Below are 19,025 nucleotides of genomic sequence, written 5' to 3'. Positions count from 1 at the left end.
CATATCACATATATGTTTTGCTTACCTTTCCCTCCCGAGCTATCCAGGCACTAGTATGACCCTATTCATCAAGCACCAAAAATACAAAATACAACATTTTCAGACCTTGACTGTGGGAGCATTTGCCACCTACAGATGGCGAGTGCTCCTGCTACCCTGATGTTTACCTATTGGAAGCAGTCCTGGCTTGCAAAGGGAGATCTTTCTGAATCCCTCCACTTCTGCCACCGGAAACCGGGGGCTTTGTGAGCCTGCATGAACTGTAACTCATGCAGGCGCATTAGTGCTAGTCCTGACAAATTTTTCCACAGCAATGAAAGTAGCAGTGAAAAAATTTGTGGAGACAGATGATTTTTGCATCAGCTGTCTCCGTGCCGGAGCAATGATGAATTGCTCTGGCGCTCACTGTGAGTCAGAATGTTAATTTTCAGAGGGGCCTGATAATTAGCATGATGAATATGCCCCCATGTCCTAGAATCCGGGGATTTGCTCTTTCTACTACTTAATTATAATTTAAATAATTCCATTCCCTCAAATTTAAATCTTGCTTTTGCATGTGGGTATACAGTATAAGTAGTCACATTCAGGGACTGTATATACTGTATAAACCAAATTATGTTCTCTAGCGTAAATTAATAAATATGATTAGTTGTGCTGTTATACTAAGCTGACAACTTTTTCTTAGATGCCCGAATAGATATGTTTTACTGAAATGCTTGTGTACGCAAACAAGTCTTATTTTTTTTTAGTTGTAAATCACAATACAAACCATAATGGGATATTTAGTAGTAGGATACCGTATAATCAGCTGCTTTTATTAGTAAATTTTATTTGTATTTAGGCATGGACTATAATATGTAACAGTTATTTATTCAGATGCTATAAACAAATATTATATATGGGCCCAATGTAATAGGGTGCGAGTTTTATATGCTGGAAAACAAGCTCCTTCTCACACATTAAATGGTTCAAGTTTGTCCCAAAACTTGGCCCATGTAATAGCAAGGAATTTGCGCTTTCAAGTCTATTGCAAAGTGTTAGTCCATGTGGCTTTTTCTCTATGTAACTAGCACCTTGTAATGCGAGTCTGATTATAATGTGCGAGTTTGACAGAAGCATACGCAGACCGGTGACATCTGTGCTGGTTTCTGTCTGCAAAAGTTAATAAAGAGTTTAAAAGAACATGACATGTGGTCCCCCCCCAAAGCATAACCAGCCCTGGACTCTCTGAGCTGGTCCTGGTATAAAAAATACATGGGAATAGTATTGATAGTTCTGAGTATTATGCAGCAGTGTAAGTAACCTATCTGTTCATACTCCAAATCATTATTTTGTGTCATTACAACGTTATGTCTTACTTTAAAATACTGTAATACAGTCAACACAATGGGCTGGATGTTATGCTGCCCGAGTTCGTCGGCCATTGGGGATGCCATCTGACTTTTTTTAAAAGGGCAATCACTTACAAGGCAAAACCATGCCTTGTAAGTAATTTCTCTTTTAAAAAAAGTCAGAGTTCGGCCAGCATTCCGCATGGTCATCTAACTTGGGCAGCATTACATCCTGCCTAATATATCCATACCTGTAGTAGATCTTGGACACATGGTGTGTTCAGGGCAGTTACCTGTATGTGAAATATATTCATTTACATGTTTAAATAAACTGTACTGCATATACAAATAATGAATATTTACACACACTCAGTCTTCACCATCTGCCTGCCCAGAATATACCCAGTGAGAATGGTCACAGCAGCAGAGGATGAGCTGATCTTGTGGGACACATGTCACCTTGTGTGACTGTGATGATAAGACTGCATATAACATAGTAAAGCAGATGTCCCTGGCCCCTCTTTCACAGGGGACCTACCCAGACCAGGTAATCTGAGACCCCTTTAGAAGCCGTGTGGTTCGCATCCACGTGGTTGGCCAGGTAATAATAATAGCTGACTATGATGATACATATATCACTATACCAACATCAGGATCAATACTGCTGTGGTGAGAAGAATGCACTGACACATTACTTGGTAACTGCACTCTCTAACTTGGGTTATTGTTACCGATATCCCCATCATATATAAGACTAATTGACTACAGGCCATTTATCAGGAAATAACAAAGATTTTCTCCATCAGAGTTGTCTCAAACATACATTATCTGGTGGATATTCTTCATGAGTACAGGTCCGGCAAAGCCATAATCCAGCTCTGGGGCCAGGCCCAAGCATAGTGATGACAGATGAGGGAAGGTATAAGTACAGAGGGGAAAGAGCAGATAAAATGAGACAAAGTCCAGAAGTAGAATCTAGCAGAAATGACATATTATAGGAAGCCTAGTTAGTAGACAGGAGAGAAATCTACAGGCAGGTAAATGTGAACCCAACATGAGGAAAGCCAGCTATGAGAAGATGTAGCTACAGTAGAACCAGGAGTGAATACAATGAGAATAGTATGGGCACATTAATATGGCAAAGTCTCCAACTGTGCTAAATCTGCAGGACATATGTTTTAGTTTTGGTCCATAAATCTCAATGTACAATTACACCCTACCTACTAAATGTATTCTACTAGTAATGAGAAAATGGTTTTACTCTTGCTTTTCTGAATGCAAGTAAAAAACAGTTATATCATATAAGAAAAGGAAGAAATGAAACTGAATTATACAGCAACAGAAGGTCTTTAACAATTGGTGTTTCTATAATGGGTACAATGTGTATGGTGCACACAGGCCCCTGGGTCCAAGGGGCCCAAACCACACACATTGCTCCCATATTTTAATAACTACATTTCCAGAGTTCCGTATCGGGCGCTGCAGCCACGGTAAAAATCATAGCCAAACTGGCCGCCACACATGTGCAGTAGTGAAATTGGTCTCTGTAACATGGCAGGCGCCATGTTTCCGGAGACCTGTGCATGTGTAGTAGACTCTGGCACAATGCCGGAGACTACTGCACTATGCAGAGGAGGGGGCCCACCCAGAGTCTGCACAGGGGCTCCCTCTATGTAGAAACGCCCCTGTCTTTAACAATTCATAAGTATTAAAACAAAGCTGTATTATGCTACAACATAATTGTCTCCCAAGGCCCAGACCCATATGGCCATAAATCCAAGCCAATCTGTGAAGACATTTACACAGCACCACTGAGATGCTACATTCTGCAGTGATTCCAAGTAACTACTGTATTTCTTGTGTCCTTCACACATCTCACACTATATACCCTTTATGTATGGACGATTGCACAGTTTCACACATATTCATGCTTAAAGTAAATACATATTTCTCTTGTATTCTGTGTGTATGCCAAACTAAAACATCATTTTACTGACATGTGCATCCTGTACACAGTGTGCATTTATAGATTTTAAAGGAGTATATAAAATTAAATCTCTATATTCAATACACTAACAGGTCCTGCATAGCTCAGTAGCTCAGCCATCCTTGCAGTGATAAAAAATAGTTTTATTCAGTACACTGTCTGGTGTACTGATTGGATGGCTGAGTCACCCACCAGCATTATCACAACACTGCAATAATTGCTGTTTACCTTGGAGAAAGTGTGAATTGCACCAGCAGGGGTGATTTACTAGGGAAAACAAAGTCCCAAATATGGAACACCATTGATCCCAGAGCCGAACTGCCCATCTGGCACTTCTGGCAAATGCCAGGAGGGACAATGGTCTGGTCCCTCATAGAGAGAATCGGGAAGGCCGTGCACTGCACAGCTTCCGTCTCTCTAATTGTCTCCTCTCACTGCCCAAAAAGTTTGTCTCTTTAAAATATGGGGGCATGCCATGAGTCCATGCCCCCCGACTCACAGCATGCCTCCATGAGCCATTCCCACACTCCCTGCGACGTGTGCACGCCTCTGTGTCATGCGCACATGTGCCTTTAGCAAGAGTGCACAAATGCTGTGGCTGAAAACGAGCCCCAGTCCATCCCTGATTGATCTTATCACTTGTGTGAAAAAGACTGACCCTTAAAATATAGGGAATGAAGTAGATAAGTCAATAAATAAAGGCTGTAATAGAGTACAGTGAGAAAAAGCATTGTTACAATGAAATTTTATCTTACCACTTTGCAAAGAAGTTTCACTACACCGCCAAGGTTAAGGCCCCCCTAGAACATATGCAGAAGACAAAACATTCAGCATAAAGCAAAAACTCTAAACAAAGTGTAAAGGTTTTTAAAAAAAACACAGCATAAAGGAACTACTGCGCATTTATTTTCATTAACTGTTGTATATTTCCTATACTACAAAATGCAGGTTAAGTAAAATCTGCATAGACATGCTTCTTTTTACATAAACCCTTATTAGAACTGGAGATACATCTATCCATAGTGATCTAATACATTTCCCCAATGTTTCTATTTGCATTTACTATAAAAAGAGCCTCTTATTTTAATAGTATGAGTGGTTTAGGAGAATGTCTTATGTTTTGGTTATATATGCAATGAATGTCATAGTTATTTTATCACTTAGAAAGTTTACGTGTTATTTATTTATTAACAGTTTCTTATATAGCGCAGCATATTCCGTTGCACTTTACAATTAGAACAACAGTAATAGAACAAAACTGGGTAAAAACAGACAGACATAGAGGTAGGAAGGCCCCGCTCGCAAGCTTACAATCTATAGGGAAATAGGCATAGATACACAAGGATAGATGCTATCTATAGCATAATGGTCCACCAGATTGCTAGGTTCTTAATGGGTTGTATGATGATACCCCGCAATGTTGGCCAAGTGTCAGGAGGGTGTGAGAGTAAAGAAAGACAAAATATGTGTTGTTATGTATACTGTACAGAGAGGATGTAATTAGATAGGGAAGAACTGAAGGCTATGTCGGTGGGTCTGGAATTTGTTAGGCTTGTCTGAAGAGGTGAGTTTTCAGGGAACGTTTAAAGGTTTGGAGACTAGAGGCAAGTATTATTGTGCATGGGAGGGCATTCCACAGAGTGGGTGAAACCCGGATAAAGTCCTGTAATTTTGAGTGTGAATAAGTAATGAGTGTGGATGAGAGACGTTGATCTTGTGCAGAGCAGAGAGGTCGGGAACGGAGAGGATTGTATAAGATTGTTAGATCTAGTGCACTTATTGCCATCAGGGGAAGGTTGAGCAATAATATGACTAATATCCATAGTTACTAGGAATGCCTAGGTCAGGTTCTAGATTACTAAATGCTCTGTAGTGCTCACACTGGTACCATGGACTGTAAGTCCATCTTGGAGTATAGAGCTGGTGTTTATTGGGCTGATTTCAAGTTAAGGGCAAATCCAGCTACTGGGTGCAAAATGTGTCAATGGAACAAAAACATTTTGAATAGAAGGAGGGAAAATATAAATTGCACTGATTCAGAAGGATGAAGGATTATGAAGGATGTTATGAAGTATGGAGGGCAGTCTAATCCTACTGTAAAGTACAGTGTAATATCAAAGCCATGTCTAATATGTGTGTGTATACAGTATGTGCTCTGTATGAAAAAAAACATTATTTTTCTATGCAATGACACAGATATGTCTGAATCAGTGTAAATTAAATTTAAAACCAGTGAAATGATTTCAGCATTATGACAGCAGTGGCATTACTAGGGGGGTGCAGAGGTATCTCCAGCCAAGGGATGACACCAAGTGCTGGCTCCCCCTCAGTGACAGGAGCCGGATGCTGCACTGTAACATTACATGCAGCACCCGGCTCCTCCATGACTTAAAGGCAGGTAAGCAATGTAACAAAGCAATGAGGAAGGCAAATCAGATGCTTGGTAGCATAAGCATATCTCCCAACTGTCCCGATTTTGGTAGGACATTCCCGATTTTCCCTGTCTGTCCCGCTGTCACACCAGCGAGTCACAGTGTCCCATAGTGGGGGGTTCAGTTGGGATATCCCACATGTCACTCGCTGCTCTGAGCAGAGCAGCAGTTAATAGATGCTGTGCGCATGGACACAGCGTCTATTCCCCAGCAAGGAGAGACAGGTGGAATGGCCAGCAGCTCACTGAGTGCTTTTCATATCCCCATACTGATGGAAACAGGGGAGTGGCTTGTATTCCTGGTTCTTGCCATGAGGAAACACCCTCTACCCATGAGGCCACACCCACTAATTTTAGCCGCACGCCTTTGGCACTCGAGGATGTCTCTCTCTGCTATTTAGACAATTTGGGAGGTATGGCAGAGGGAGAGGAATCAGTAGCAGTAAGAAAGAAGTAATAATGCCACTGTATAGGTGATTAGTACAGCCTCATCTAGAATACTGTGTTCAGTTCTGGAGGCCATATCTCCAGAAGGATATAACACATTAGATACAGTACAAAGAAGGGCAACTAATATGGTGCAGGGTCTACATCACAAAACTTACAAATGAAGAGAAGCAATAGGACACGAGGACATGCACTGAGACTGGAGGGGGGGAGGTTCAGGGGAAATTTGCGGAAAAATTATTTCACAGAAAGGGTAGTGGACAAGTGGAATAGCCTCCAATCAGAGGTGGTAGAGGCTAAGACAGTAGAGCAATTTAAACATGCATGGGATAGACATAAGGATATCCTTACAAAGAAATAAGGATCAAATAAGGTTAGTGATAAAAAAAATAAAAATAAGGGGCAGACTAGATGGGCCAAGTGGTTCTTATCTGCCGACAAATTCTATGTTTCTATGTTACCTGGAAAGACTAAAAGATCTTAATGTGTATAGTTTGGAGCAGAGAAGGGAAAGGGAGGACATGATCGAAACTTTCAAATATATCAAGGGTTTTTTTACAAGGTACAGGAGGAAGAGATTCTTCAAAGGAAAGAAGTAATAGAACACAAGGACATGCAGGGGAAATGTAAGGAAAACTTACTTCACAGAAAAAGTAGTGGACCAGTGGAATAGCCGCCCATCAGAGGTGGTATAGGCTAATACAGCAGAGCAATTTAAACAGGCATGGGATAGTCATAAGGATATATTTACAAAGATATAAGGATCAAATAGGATTTGAGTTAACAATATGGTTAAAGAAGGGACAGACTAGATGGCCGAGTGGTTCTTGCAGTATCTTAACACAATAGAGATATGATAGATAAAATCTGATTGGTTGCTATGGGCAATACCTCCACTTTCATGTTTAGAAGCTTTAGGAAATCCACCTCCTAAATAAGGAATTGGGAGCAGGATGTGACTGGAGATTTTATGTAAGTAGTACACACCTGCAGCCAGACATGCAGAGACATTATCACAGACAATAGTGGGAGACAACATATCAATCTAGTCAGCCCATGTTAAGGAAATGTGTTTAGTGATGAAGTAGCAGCACAATGGCATTACAGTTATTCAGGACTATAGGTTAGGGCTAGAAACAAAGCTGCTTCATGAATAAACACTTTTTATTTGTACCTCACATATAAAGTACAAATTCTTGGTACGTGCTCGAAATTTGCCTTTTGCAGAAACACTTGGCTATGAAGATAAAACTTCCATTTCAAGACAGGACAAGCTACCTTTGGCTTTAGACATCTGGGCTTTTCTGGAAGCTACAAGGAAACTTTGATGTATGTTTCTAGTGCAGATCTAATGTCTCCAAAAGTGATGGGACAGTGATTTCCATACACAGTGAGAGGATTTGTCTGTCACAACTAATAAGTGGTGTTTTAATTAAACCTGTGTACTAACCCTAAACTCATTTATTATACAGTATGTCACAATAATGCTATGATTCAAATACTACATGACAGTGACATGATTGTGACAGTTTGCAAATAAATTCAATGTACAGTATAATATCTATATTTACAAGATGGAGAAAAACAATTAAAACAGTAAATATACTGTAACTTACCAATAACTTATTTACTGCTGATGTTAGTTTGTCCACATCCTCAATGTTACTAGAGAGTAGGTCTTCCTAGAATCACATTGAAAAATGTATAGATTAACTTACTGAACAAGAACTAAATGAATTTATCTGAGAATATACTATGAATTATATAAGTTTTACGATTTATTTTTGATACCCCTTTGCCAAATAACACTTCATGGCTTACTTAGTCATCATAATAATAGATAGCTTTAATTATTATAGCAATGTGTGTATTCAGATTGTTTTATCCAGTACAAACGAAGTAAAAATATTCTCTTTGAGCTTAAATATCAGAATCAGCACATCGGCCTCACCATTCACCATTTATCACCAGTCATTGGATTACACCATTACTGTAAAATAAACACGGTTCATCTACAGGGCCAGATTAACAATGTGGCGGATAGAGCTACAGCTCCAGGCCTCCACATAAAAATAGGTCCATCATTATGGCAGCATGATGATCACTAGCCACCAGCTGGCCACATAGTCAGCCATAAATCATAACTATTAAGATTGCATTTATATTTTATGCAATTTTCTATATTTTTACATATTTAGCAAGACATTACAGCTGATAGTGTAGACTGTAGAGGGTGTACACGCCCACATAGCTCTGGCCACACCCACACAGCACTAATCACACCTCCCCAGTTTCTCACATTAGGCCCTTGAATATTTTCAGCCCCAGGCCCATGTGGCCCTTAATCCGGCCCTGTTCATCTGCATGAGCTGGAAAAATAAAGTCTTTTTAAAAGGATAAAGCTTTTCAGATAACTACAGATTACAGTAGGAGCACCCTCTCCATGTGGTACATTCTGTAACCCCTGAGTATTACTGAAATATCTCTGTGTATCTGTATAAAGCAGTAACATTTTATATGTTACCTAGGAATCAGAAAATGCACTATCCGCTATATGACCTCATCCTTGTAGCTGCATAAATACCACTCACTATGTCAGAGTATACTGAGTATTATATACATCTTCTCTTTAGTATTTTTAAACAACACATAAAAAAATGACTGAAATGATGTCAAATTCATGGCTCATGTACTGGTAGTAGCAGAATGTTTAGCATGATAAACACTGACATAGTGGAAAAATCATTTTAATTTTATGAAGTATTGGATGCTTTTATAATGCATGTAAATGTGTTTATACATTGGGTCTTATTCAGGTTTGTTAGTAAACCAAAAAAGCACACTAATGGGCAAAACCATGTTGCACTGCAGGTGGGGCAGATGTAACATGTGCACAGAGTGTTAAATTTGGGTTGGATATTAGAAATGAAATCTTAATTGCAGTGTAAAATAAAGCAGTCAGTATTTACCCTGCAAAGAAAGAATATAACCCACCCAAATCTAAATTTCTCTGCACATGTTTCATCTACCCCACCTGCAGTGAAGCATGGTTCTGTCCACTTGCCAGCTTTTTTGGTTTGCTAACAAACCTGAATAATCCCCATAGTTATTACATTATCAATAAAAGCATTGAAATAAAACCTGTACATTATGTTTTGTCAGATTACATGAAATGTGGCTATATCAGTCAGAGTTGTGCCATAAAACTAAACGCACTCATTTGATTTACTTTAAACTATTTTGCTGGTGACTGATCACTACAATGTACGAGCTACAGTAATTAGGTGAGAAACTGCTTCCGCCTGATGTGTCTCTAGCTGTGAGTAGATCATTACAGTCCTATTTAGTACATCCTGCATTATTATTGTGACGTGGATGTGCTAATATCCCCTACACTCTCAAAGCATAAATTAGGGTGAGCATATTATACCTTTTATCTGGGACGCTCATGGATTACACAGGTTCTGTAGTTGGGTGACTTCAAGCCTACATTTCCGCTGGTTTTAATCAACCACAGATCCTGTGTAATCCGTGAGCGTCCCAGTTAAAAGGGATAATACGGTCACCCTACATAAATAAATAATTTCACTGAAATTTACTAACATTCTCTAGATAAGATAAGAGATATGAACCTTCCAGGCAAAAAGCTGGAAGCAAAGGGATGGCTTATGCTATCATTACTCTGCTTCTGGGGTCGGACGTGGCAAGTCTAATGTGCATACACAGCTGCCAGGCTGCTCATGTGTCAGTGGGGAGAGCAACTACTGCTCAGGCTACTATGGGCTAATGCCACCTGCATATATTGTTATCTACTGGGATCAAACCTTGTAATTCTTCTTGCTATATATCAAGTCCCATAGAAACTATGGTACTGTTTGTATCAGTGAAAATAGTGGAACAGCAAACCTCCCAAATGTCCTGATTTTCACAGGACAGTCCCTTTTTTGAGACAGTACCTGCTGTGTCCCACACCCACCCGATACACATTAAGGGGGTGCTAGAAATTTGCATATACTGTCTATCCAGAAAATATTTTTTTGTAATAAAGATACTCCTCAAATATAGCAATAAATCCAATTATAAGGTGTAATTTTGTACTTTGGGAAAAAAATGCTGCACTGCAGGGTGGGGGCATATATAATGTGCAGAAAGAAACACTGCAGTGTAGGAACAGAATTATCCAGTATATAGGTGCTATATGCTAAAGCTGGCAGCATTTATATTGCATGCAACCAAACAAGAAAAACCCTTTACACCCCTTCCAATGTTTTGTTAGGGTTCAAACTTATAAACTTTAGCTGCATTTGTTTCAAACTCTGCATGAGGCCCTCAGTACCATGGTGCAACACATTCTACTACATCTGTAAACACGAAAACTTTCTGTGTGTATATTGCTGCTCTTCTAATATTAGTCCAAGGCAAACTGAAAAATGCATTATATATAATTCACATAAATAGTCCTACACACTAGCATAACTTTTCTAAATAGAACTAGAATTTCCAGATTTGAACATTAGAGGGTTTTTTTTTTAATTCAGTTGATCTCCATTTTAAAATAACATAACATTTTACAAATGACTAAATAAGAGGTGGGAAGCTGGTGATGAATAACAGCATAATATGTCATTTATAAAGAATACATCTCAGGGGCAAGTGCAGGATCTTAGGTGGTGGGGGATTTCCTGTGTAAAATGTTTAGTAGAACAGGTGAACAATTTGACTATATAGTTCATAGTGTGCATATAGCGTCTGATTCTGATTTAGTAGCAAGGCAGAAAAAGCATGTAAGTTTGTATCTGGAACAAACCATTATGCTATTCAAATATACATTTATATTTTTTCTGTGCAGGGTAAATAATACTGGCTGCTTTTGCATGTAGCCCACAAATGTTAAACAGCTTTATTTTTACACTGCAATTTAGATTTCAGTTTGGACATACCCCACCCAAATCTAAATCTCTTTAAGTCGGAACATGCTACATCTGCCCCACCTGCAGTGCAACATGGTTTTGCCAAGTTTGCTTTTTTTTGGCTTCAACATCTGAATAACCCCCATAATGTACATATAATGTGTCGTGTGTGAGAGTGGGAGGGAGAGTGAGTGAGAGAGAGAGAGAGAGAGAGAGAGAGAGAGACAGAGACAGAGACAGAGACAGAGACAGAGAGACAGATTAGCATAGTGTACAAAATATATTTGGACAATATTTAGTGACCAAACCAGCCATAGGATTTCAAACCCTTCTGCTAAACACACCAGGGAGCTGTATACATGTTATTTTTGTATGTACAGTACACTTACCAATTTCAGTCCTGTACCCAAAAGAATATTAACATCACAACCAACACATGCCTGCGAATTGACCAGAAATGATAAGTAAAATATACTTTCACAATAAATATCATTACATATTTTATTACTTTACATCTGTCTTCTGAAAATTCTGCTCAATAATGTAATATTAAGTACAGTAAGTCAGTAATATATGCAGCATCCCAGAACCATTCTTCTCCATTATTTCAGTATAAATATGTAGCTGTACAGCATTCTTTTAAAATAATTGTCTTTGTTTATACACAAAATAGAAGACACTTTTAAAATATGGAAATAAAAGAAAGGCATGTGCGAACCAATTAAACAAAATGACCACTCTTGACTTGACCTCACTTTTCATCAATATTATATTCTCATTGTTATATTAAATTCACAAATATAATTGACACAAATTATGAGGACCAGCAGTGGGTACTGCTTGTCTATCGATGTCTAAACTATATTGCTGCATTATATCAAAGCACCCATCAATGTTTGGCTACTACGGTTATTCAGACCACAGCATATACACGCCACCACCAGTCTTCCATCACAATATGTGTACCTCTCCTAATAATGGTAACATCCTCAACCACAAACCATCAATGGTTGCTACTGTAACTATTGATGATAGATGGGGATCCCTAAGTGATTCTCATTCTATAATTTGTGGACAAAAATTGGAACCAATACAACATATCTGTCAAAACAATGTTTCCTTAACCACTAATCTGAATTTATTAACCATAGTCTCTCTTCATATACTATGTAAAATGTTTGTTCAGCAATCCCTTTGCAAGATGCAACTGCAACATTGTTATGATCCTAAAAGACACTTAGAAGAAAACAGATTGTTCAGAATCTAAGGAAGATTTGTAACATATTTGTATATTAGAACCTTAATAGGTGTTTTAAATTATCTTTCAAATAACAAAAAATGTAAAATGAATTCTTCTATTGATCTTCTCATCACCACTGAAGTATTTACAATGGGTGCAATACTCACCTCTCCGGAGTTCACCGCTGGCTGCAGCATCTCTAAGTAAATCTCCGGTAAATGGGGTGGTGACATTTGTTCTGGAGATTTGCACATGTACAGTAAGGAGATCTCTGGGAAAATGGCCACCACACCATATTCCTGGAGATCTGCACATGCGCACTACACTCTGGGACAGCGCTAGGATCCCCTGGTGACCCTAGTGCCCGGTGTCTACAGCCCTGCCGACACAACTTACTGAATCTATCCACTCTTACAGTAGCAGGTAAGGACGCATTAAGAGAGAAGGGGTCTGTGTGCAGTCTCCATCTGGACACCATACTCTCTAACCAGCAGCACCCTAGTGAGGACTAGTAGACTCTTCCTATTGTGAATGCACAAAACACCACGAAAATGGCCATTGTGCCATTCTCCCTATGATTTGTGCAGCTCTGACACTGACTGTGGGACTCCAGAAAATTGGGTATAAAATAAATGGGTGCAAAGTGTGCAGTGTGGGCCTCACGTGGACACATGAGCCCATGAACACTTTATACCCTGCACCCATTATAGATATGCCACTAGTAGCAGGAATATAATCAGTCCCTATCAGTCTCAGATGCCATAAGTATCCTCCATTAGACTAGTCCACAAAATGCTAAAGCACACTGGGACTTAGGGCCTAAATCAGACAGGATCTCTGTTGTGCAAATTCGCAAGGCGGCCAATTACCGTTCAACTGTGCATGTGTATGTATCGTAATGCACATATGCGAAGCCGAACTGTGAAAGAATTCGGCATCTTTTTTGATTACTAGGCATTCACAGGTTTTATTGACAGGAAGTGGATGTTTGGGGACGGTAACTGGCCGTTTTCTGGGAGTGTCAGGAAGAACGCAGGCATGCCCAAGCATTTTCAGGGAGGGTGTGTGACATCTGCTCCTGCCCCGATCAGCCTGTTTCTTTCACACTGTAGGACTAGGTCCTGGGATACACACAGACTGGATTTGCAGCTGACCGGCGTATGCAATGTTTTTCACCCGGCATACGCAGACTTGCATGGGGCGGATTTTCACTCTGTCTGGGTGGTGACTGATTGCAAATCTCTGCAAATTTGCAGAGGAGCGATCAGGTCTGAATTAGGACCTTCAGCAGGTCATACACCTGAAGCTTTATTGTCCAATCTGGCTGGTTAGAATGAAAATCTGGTAATGCATGAGAGCAAATGACAATTGACCATTTGTTCCCAAACACTGGAAAACAGACAAAAATGGTAAATTAGACAAATTGGTTAAATCCAGTTGATTTAACCAAACTGTCTGAAGGACCATTTTTGTCAGTTTTACATAATTTAGGAGCAAATTTTCAATTGTCATTTGCATCTATACATTACCAGATTTTTATTCCAACCAGCCAGATCGCACAATAAAGCTTTAGGTGTATGGCCAGCTTTAGAGTCTTACACAAAATATTTCTGTGATTTTCCAAAAAATGTGTTTTAAATGCCTGATTGTTCTGCCGGCATAATATTTAGGACAATCACAGTGTTGCAAATAGATCACAAATTCAGAGTCAACACTTTTTTAAACTTACTATTACCTAGCTGATCACTCCTACATAGGAAGTCACACAAGCAGTTCTGCTCAAAATGTGATCACATTACACATATTTTTTCAATTTTTAAAGAAACCAAGGGGCCTTTATGGAAGCTAGATTTCCACATAACATGCATCCTCTTCACATAACTGATGTGATAAAAGTACAATGCATACACAGGCAGGGGTGCCAAGAGGTAGGGATGTGTACTAATTACCCGGGCTCCAGGTCTGATGGAGGGGCCCACTGGGGGCCCAGGTCCCCATCCCTTACCTGGAAAAAGCAGCTGCAGATCTTCTCCTCAGCCCATCACATGCTGCAGTGTGGGCAGGGAGGTGCTCAAAATACACATTTTTCTGTATTTTTTTTTATGGGTGCATGGCTTTGCCTCCTTTGATTAGGCTATATATATATATATATATATATATATATATAACAATAAAAAACCTAAGTGCCAGGGACACTATAAGCAACTTTGTGTGCAGCTGTGATGTAAATAAGATGCTAATTTCAAGAAACAATGTGAACGTCTGGTATTTGCATGGTGGAGATTGTTAGTGGTGCCAAATGACCCAAAAGGGATTTGTAATTAAGGATACATTTATACATATGGAATGAACCTACTCTAATCATACACTTAGCATTGTCATTATCCAGCTGCACATCCGTTGTGAGATTTGCAGTTCGCCCATGGTAAAATGCCACAACTGTGAATGTTCTACTGTCCCATATGGCCTGAAACTTCATAGTCACTTTTTTCCTTCCACTATATTGCACGGGTTATTACAGCCAAAATGTTATGCACACAAAATGTATATATGCTGAATGGAACTCCTCTACTTTGTATATATATATATATATATATATATATATATCTTACCCACTGAGCTATATAACATGCTGTACAGCTTAGTGGGGCAGTTTGAAATACCACATTGCTCACAGGAAACCATGTGGTCTCACAATAATTATATCATTGAGTACTGTCCTGAGTGTTTGGAGCCTCATACATTATTTATCTGCAGCGTATGTTCTGCACCTATCAGTGACTGACCTGTCAGCTGCTGTCAGATGTACAGTAGATTACCCTGAAGCCGTACTTCTAACATTGTCACTGGGCAAATTGGGTAAATATTTTTGTTGAAAATTGCTGTTTCTCAATGGGGAATATCTAGAGCATGATGAAGTGATTAAATGCCTCCACAGTAAGACTCCTTCATGAAAAAATCCATTGTATTACCACATGTACCAATCATATTATTATTCATGTTAATAAATGTATGCAGAAACATTTACTTACAAGTTCAGCTTTCAGCGCAAAATACAATTTTTTAAATTCTTGGAAATTGAAAGCTTGACCCTGTAAAAAATATGAATAATACGTAAGTAAAAAAATGCTAGTAGGACTTTATGTTTATTGCATTAATATGCAAAGGGGTATGTATACACATACTGTGTGTGTATATACACACATACAGTACACACATTTAATTGTAATAGAAACTGCAAATATCTTAAAGCACCAGTGTGAATGGTCCTTGATAAAGATTCATTTTGTTTCTATTTCAAGTTACAGGGATAGGTATAGAGAATTTCATTCACTTTCATTCCATTCTATAATTTTGGCTAATGGCATATTTTGTGTTTTGTGATCAAGTCTGTTTCACCCTGCTTTTCTAGTCATGGATAATTTGCATCCATAAAAAAAAAAAAAAAAATTATACACACACACACACACACACACACACACACATATATAAAATACTGTGCTGACAAAGTCAAAACTAATTGCACCTAGTTGCACCTAAATAGTAAACTATGGCTATAGAGCAGTGGTTCTCTTACTTAGTTCCTATAGGTGCCCTAACTGTCCAGATTATACAGCAATCCATGCTTGTTCCCAGATGGTATACTCAGACTGACTGGGGTATAAATAAAACATCACTGCTTAAGCATCTTTAAAATCTGGACTGTAAGTGTACCCTGAGGACTAATTTTGAGAATCACAGATCTAAAGCAATAAAGTGCTTGTTAATTACAAGTTTAAACTTGTCATTATGGAAATTCCTTATTTTCACTCTTCCTATTCTGTTTAAAAAAAGAGGTTTGGTCTCATCCAAAAATAGGTGTCTTAATTTTCCAATGGGGCATACTGGCAGGAATACAAGTGCTTCATGGTTGTGAATTTTGTTTTTGTGTTCATCTGTATTTATCACTGATAATGTAAAACATAGAAATCAGCTTATTTACAGTACCGCATTTTCAGGACATGCACAGAGGAAGCTTTGAAGTGCTGTAACCAGTTTTCCAGTTTTCTATTGAAAAATACAATAAGAAATAAAACATAAGCTAGTATATTATATTTAGAAAAGTTCACGTGACAAAATAAAAGGAAAATAAAGATAGAAAATAAATGAGATGGAAAGGAGGATCTACTGGAAAGCATGAAAAGACATTAATAGTGTGCATGAGATGAATGGGGGCAGATGATAAGTGCAAGAAGGGAGGGAGGGTGAGAAGAGGTAATGAAGACTGACGCAATGTATATATTTCATATAAATACAATACTACTTACTACAAACGTAAGTGACAAGCATGCTGATTTATCCCCAGGTTGCGCTACACACTTTGGATCAGGAACGGAATCAGCACCTAATATGTCATACAGTAATTAAACAGATAATAATATCTACAGAGGGTAAAAGACAAACATTAAAAAAATATATCAATAATAAACTTGCAGTTACAGATGATGTTTTATTCCTATTACATACTCACCTGTCCTCTGAGAGAGGGTTACAGCAACCAGCATAAACACTGTGATGAGCATCATGTTGAATACCTGAGATCAGCACACAGTGTATATGGCAGCCAGTAAAAGGCTTCTGCTTTTATACTATTAAAAGTCTCTGACTTCAAAAACATGAGCATGTCATCATCTGCTGGAATGTGTCCAACCAATGGTGTACGTAATGTACAGAAATACTGTTCTAAATCTTGCTGGCAGTAACTAAACATTCCTTGTGTGCCAATATTTCTCCATTCAGGGATAAATGTAAACATCAATAAGGTAAAGATAATTCCTTACATACACATTACACATACATGTGTCACTTGTTGAACCACAAGTGCCAGCATGCCTGGACATCAAGTACACATTGTCTAAATATTTAAGTAATTTATTAACTAAAAACACCCAACACAGCCATTTTTTTCTCATTTATTACTTACAAAATATCAGTGTATTGAAAGCGCATCATGTTCAGACTTCAAGATCTCCAGCTTGGACTTCCAGCTTTCATGTACTTCAAGGTGAGTGGAGCCATTCATTTACTTGTAAATACTGCCTTTATATACATTTAATGGAGCCAGAGCATCATTGGTGACAGTATGATTAGAGCTATAGAGCTAGCACATGGTGAATGGGAACTCTCACCCGTGCACTGGATACACAGATATCACATGCAGCGTCAGGGAGAGGCTGGCTCATGCTGGCTGGTGTGAGAGCTGGTGGTCATTGAGCAGCCATCTTAGAGGAGAGATGGTGGCTGGAGGCTGTAAGCAAGAGAAGTGGTTTTACCAGAGACAGTGCCGTTCTCCGTAACTGAAGATAGCCGCATCAACAGTCATAGTAGGGAAACAAGAAAGGATAACAGCTGCTACTGACGCACAGATGGTCATCCCTTGAATCACTGGAGAGGCCTGTAGAAAATTACCCTGAACAGACCATGTGTTTTAGTTATCCATTATTCCAGATGTCACAATAACCAACCTTGTACACTAGGGTGCAGCAAGATGTGTAATTAATAAATAGGTGCTGGCTGCCATGTACACAAAGAGAGACTTCTACATAGCTTAAAAGATTGGATGCTGCAGACAGAAGCAGCCTAGACACTGATCTACTTGAGTAATAGTTAAGTACAATGTGAATTAGCTGCTTGTTGCTCAAGATAAATAGTTGGTGCACATATAAAACAGCTTATTACTATTAATTGACAGCTGCAGCTCATGGACTAGTGAAATAGGCACAGCTGTATTAAGTGGGTCCATTACAAAAGCTATACCTAATAAAGCAAATGGCTGTCAGTGACCACGTTATGTAAAGGAACAAAGTTATAGACCATCCAGTAAACCTGTAAATAGGCTATTGCCTGTAGATATATAAAGCTCGAGGCTCTCCAGGAATCAGTCAGCAAGATACTAAAATCATCAAAGGCTATATTTGCTACCCAACCGACGGAGAATTGTTACAATGTAAATTTAATGTCTACAGAAGAGAAAATCAGTAAACTGCCTGGATAGACAGAGTCAGCGGTATTCAATATTCTTTAAGCTCTTGGTAACTTTATCCAAATCAGAATTCACACTGTTTCTTAGGAAATAGACTATTTGGAATAAGTCCACTCAGAACTCTTTCTATTTCTTATAGAGGTAATTTGGGCCCCTCTTGTATATGATTATTCTAAATATAATCGTTATTATACATTGCAATAAGTTAATAAGTTAATGTGATAAGTCTGTCAAGAGCATCTATGTCTGTCTATTCTAAATGATTAATTCTGGGATGCTAATCTAAATTGTTGCTGAGGGTGATAATCATTTAAACATCTTTGCACCAGAGGAAGCTTCACTGAAGTGTCCCAGTGATATAAATTAAATCCTTTGCAGAAGATGGTATAATTTATGACTGAGCGTATTAGAACTGAATTGTATTGTGTTAAATGTTTTAGTGAAAACTTATATATAAAAGAAAAAGCGCTCAAATCTAATGAACATACATTTAGGTACACATGTCAGCAACACAGTGTGCTAATAAATCATTTACCACTTTTAATACTAAAAGTACACAAATATTAAAATCACATAATCAACAGGATAACAGTCACAAGTGGGTATAGGTATATATCAATCACAAATGGGTGCAAAAATTGTGTCCTTTGTGCCCCC

At 38.6% G+C, this 19,025-nt stretch overlaps 1 protein-coding gene across 1 annotated transcript in view; it reads right to left on the bottom strand.

The window, feature by feature from the left end:
- The window catches only part of LOC134956796 (uncharacterized), a 34,751-nt gene extending 17,824 nt beyond the window's left edge, over positions 1-16,927 (bottom strand). Inside the window, exons 1-8 of the mRNA XM_063938743.1 lie at positions 16,857-16,927; positions 16,654-16,730; positions 16,334-16,393; positions 15,379-15,438; positions 11,496-11,546; positions 7,813-7,878; positions 4,074-4,118; positions 1,583-1,624 (exon numbers count right to left, since the gene is read on the bottom strand). Of these exons, the coding sequence (XP_063794813.1) occupies positions 1,583-1,624; positions 4,074-4,118; positions 7,813-7,878; positions 11,496-11,546; positions 15,379-15,438; positions 16,334-16,393; positions 16,654-16,730; positions 16,857-16,911 (456 nt within the window). The 5' untranslated portion in view covers positions 16,912-16,927. The remainder of the gene's footprint in view (positions 1-1,582; positions 1,625-4,073; positions 4,119-7,812; positions 7,879-11,495; positions 11,547-15,378; positions 15,439-16,333; positions 16,394-16,653; positions 16,731-16,856) is intronic.
- Positions 16,928-19,025: the final 2,098 nt, after the last annotated feature.

This window comes from Pseudophryne corroboree, chromosome 9 (assembly GCF_028390025.1).
Source record: "Pseudophryne corroboree isolate aPseCor3 chromosome 9, aPseCor3.hap2, whole genome shotgun sequence".
NCBI lineage: Eukaryota > Metazoa > Chordata > Amphibia > Anura > Myobatrachidae > Pseudophryne > Pseudophryne corroboree.
Note: the sequence above shows the minus strand (reverse complement) of the source record. Positions and strands in the feature narration are given on the sequence as shown.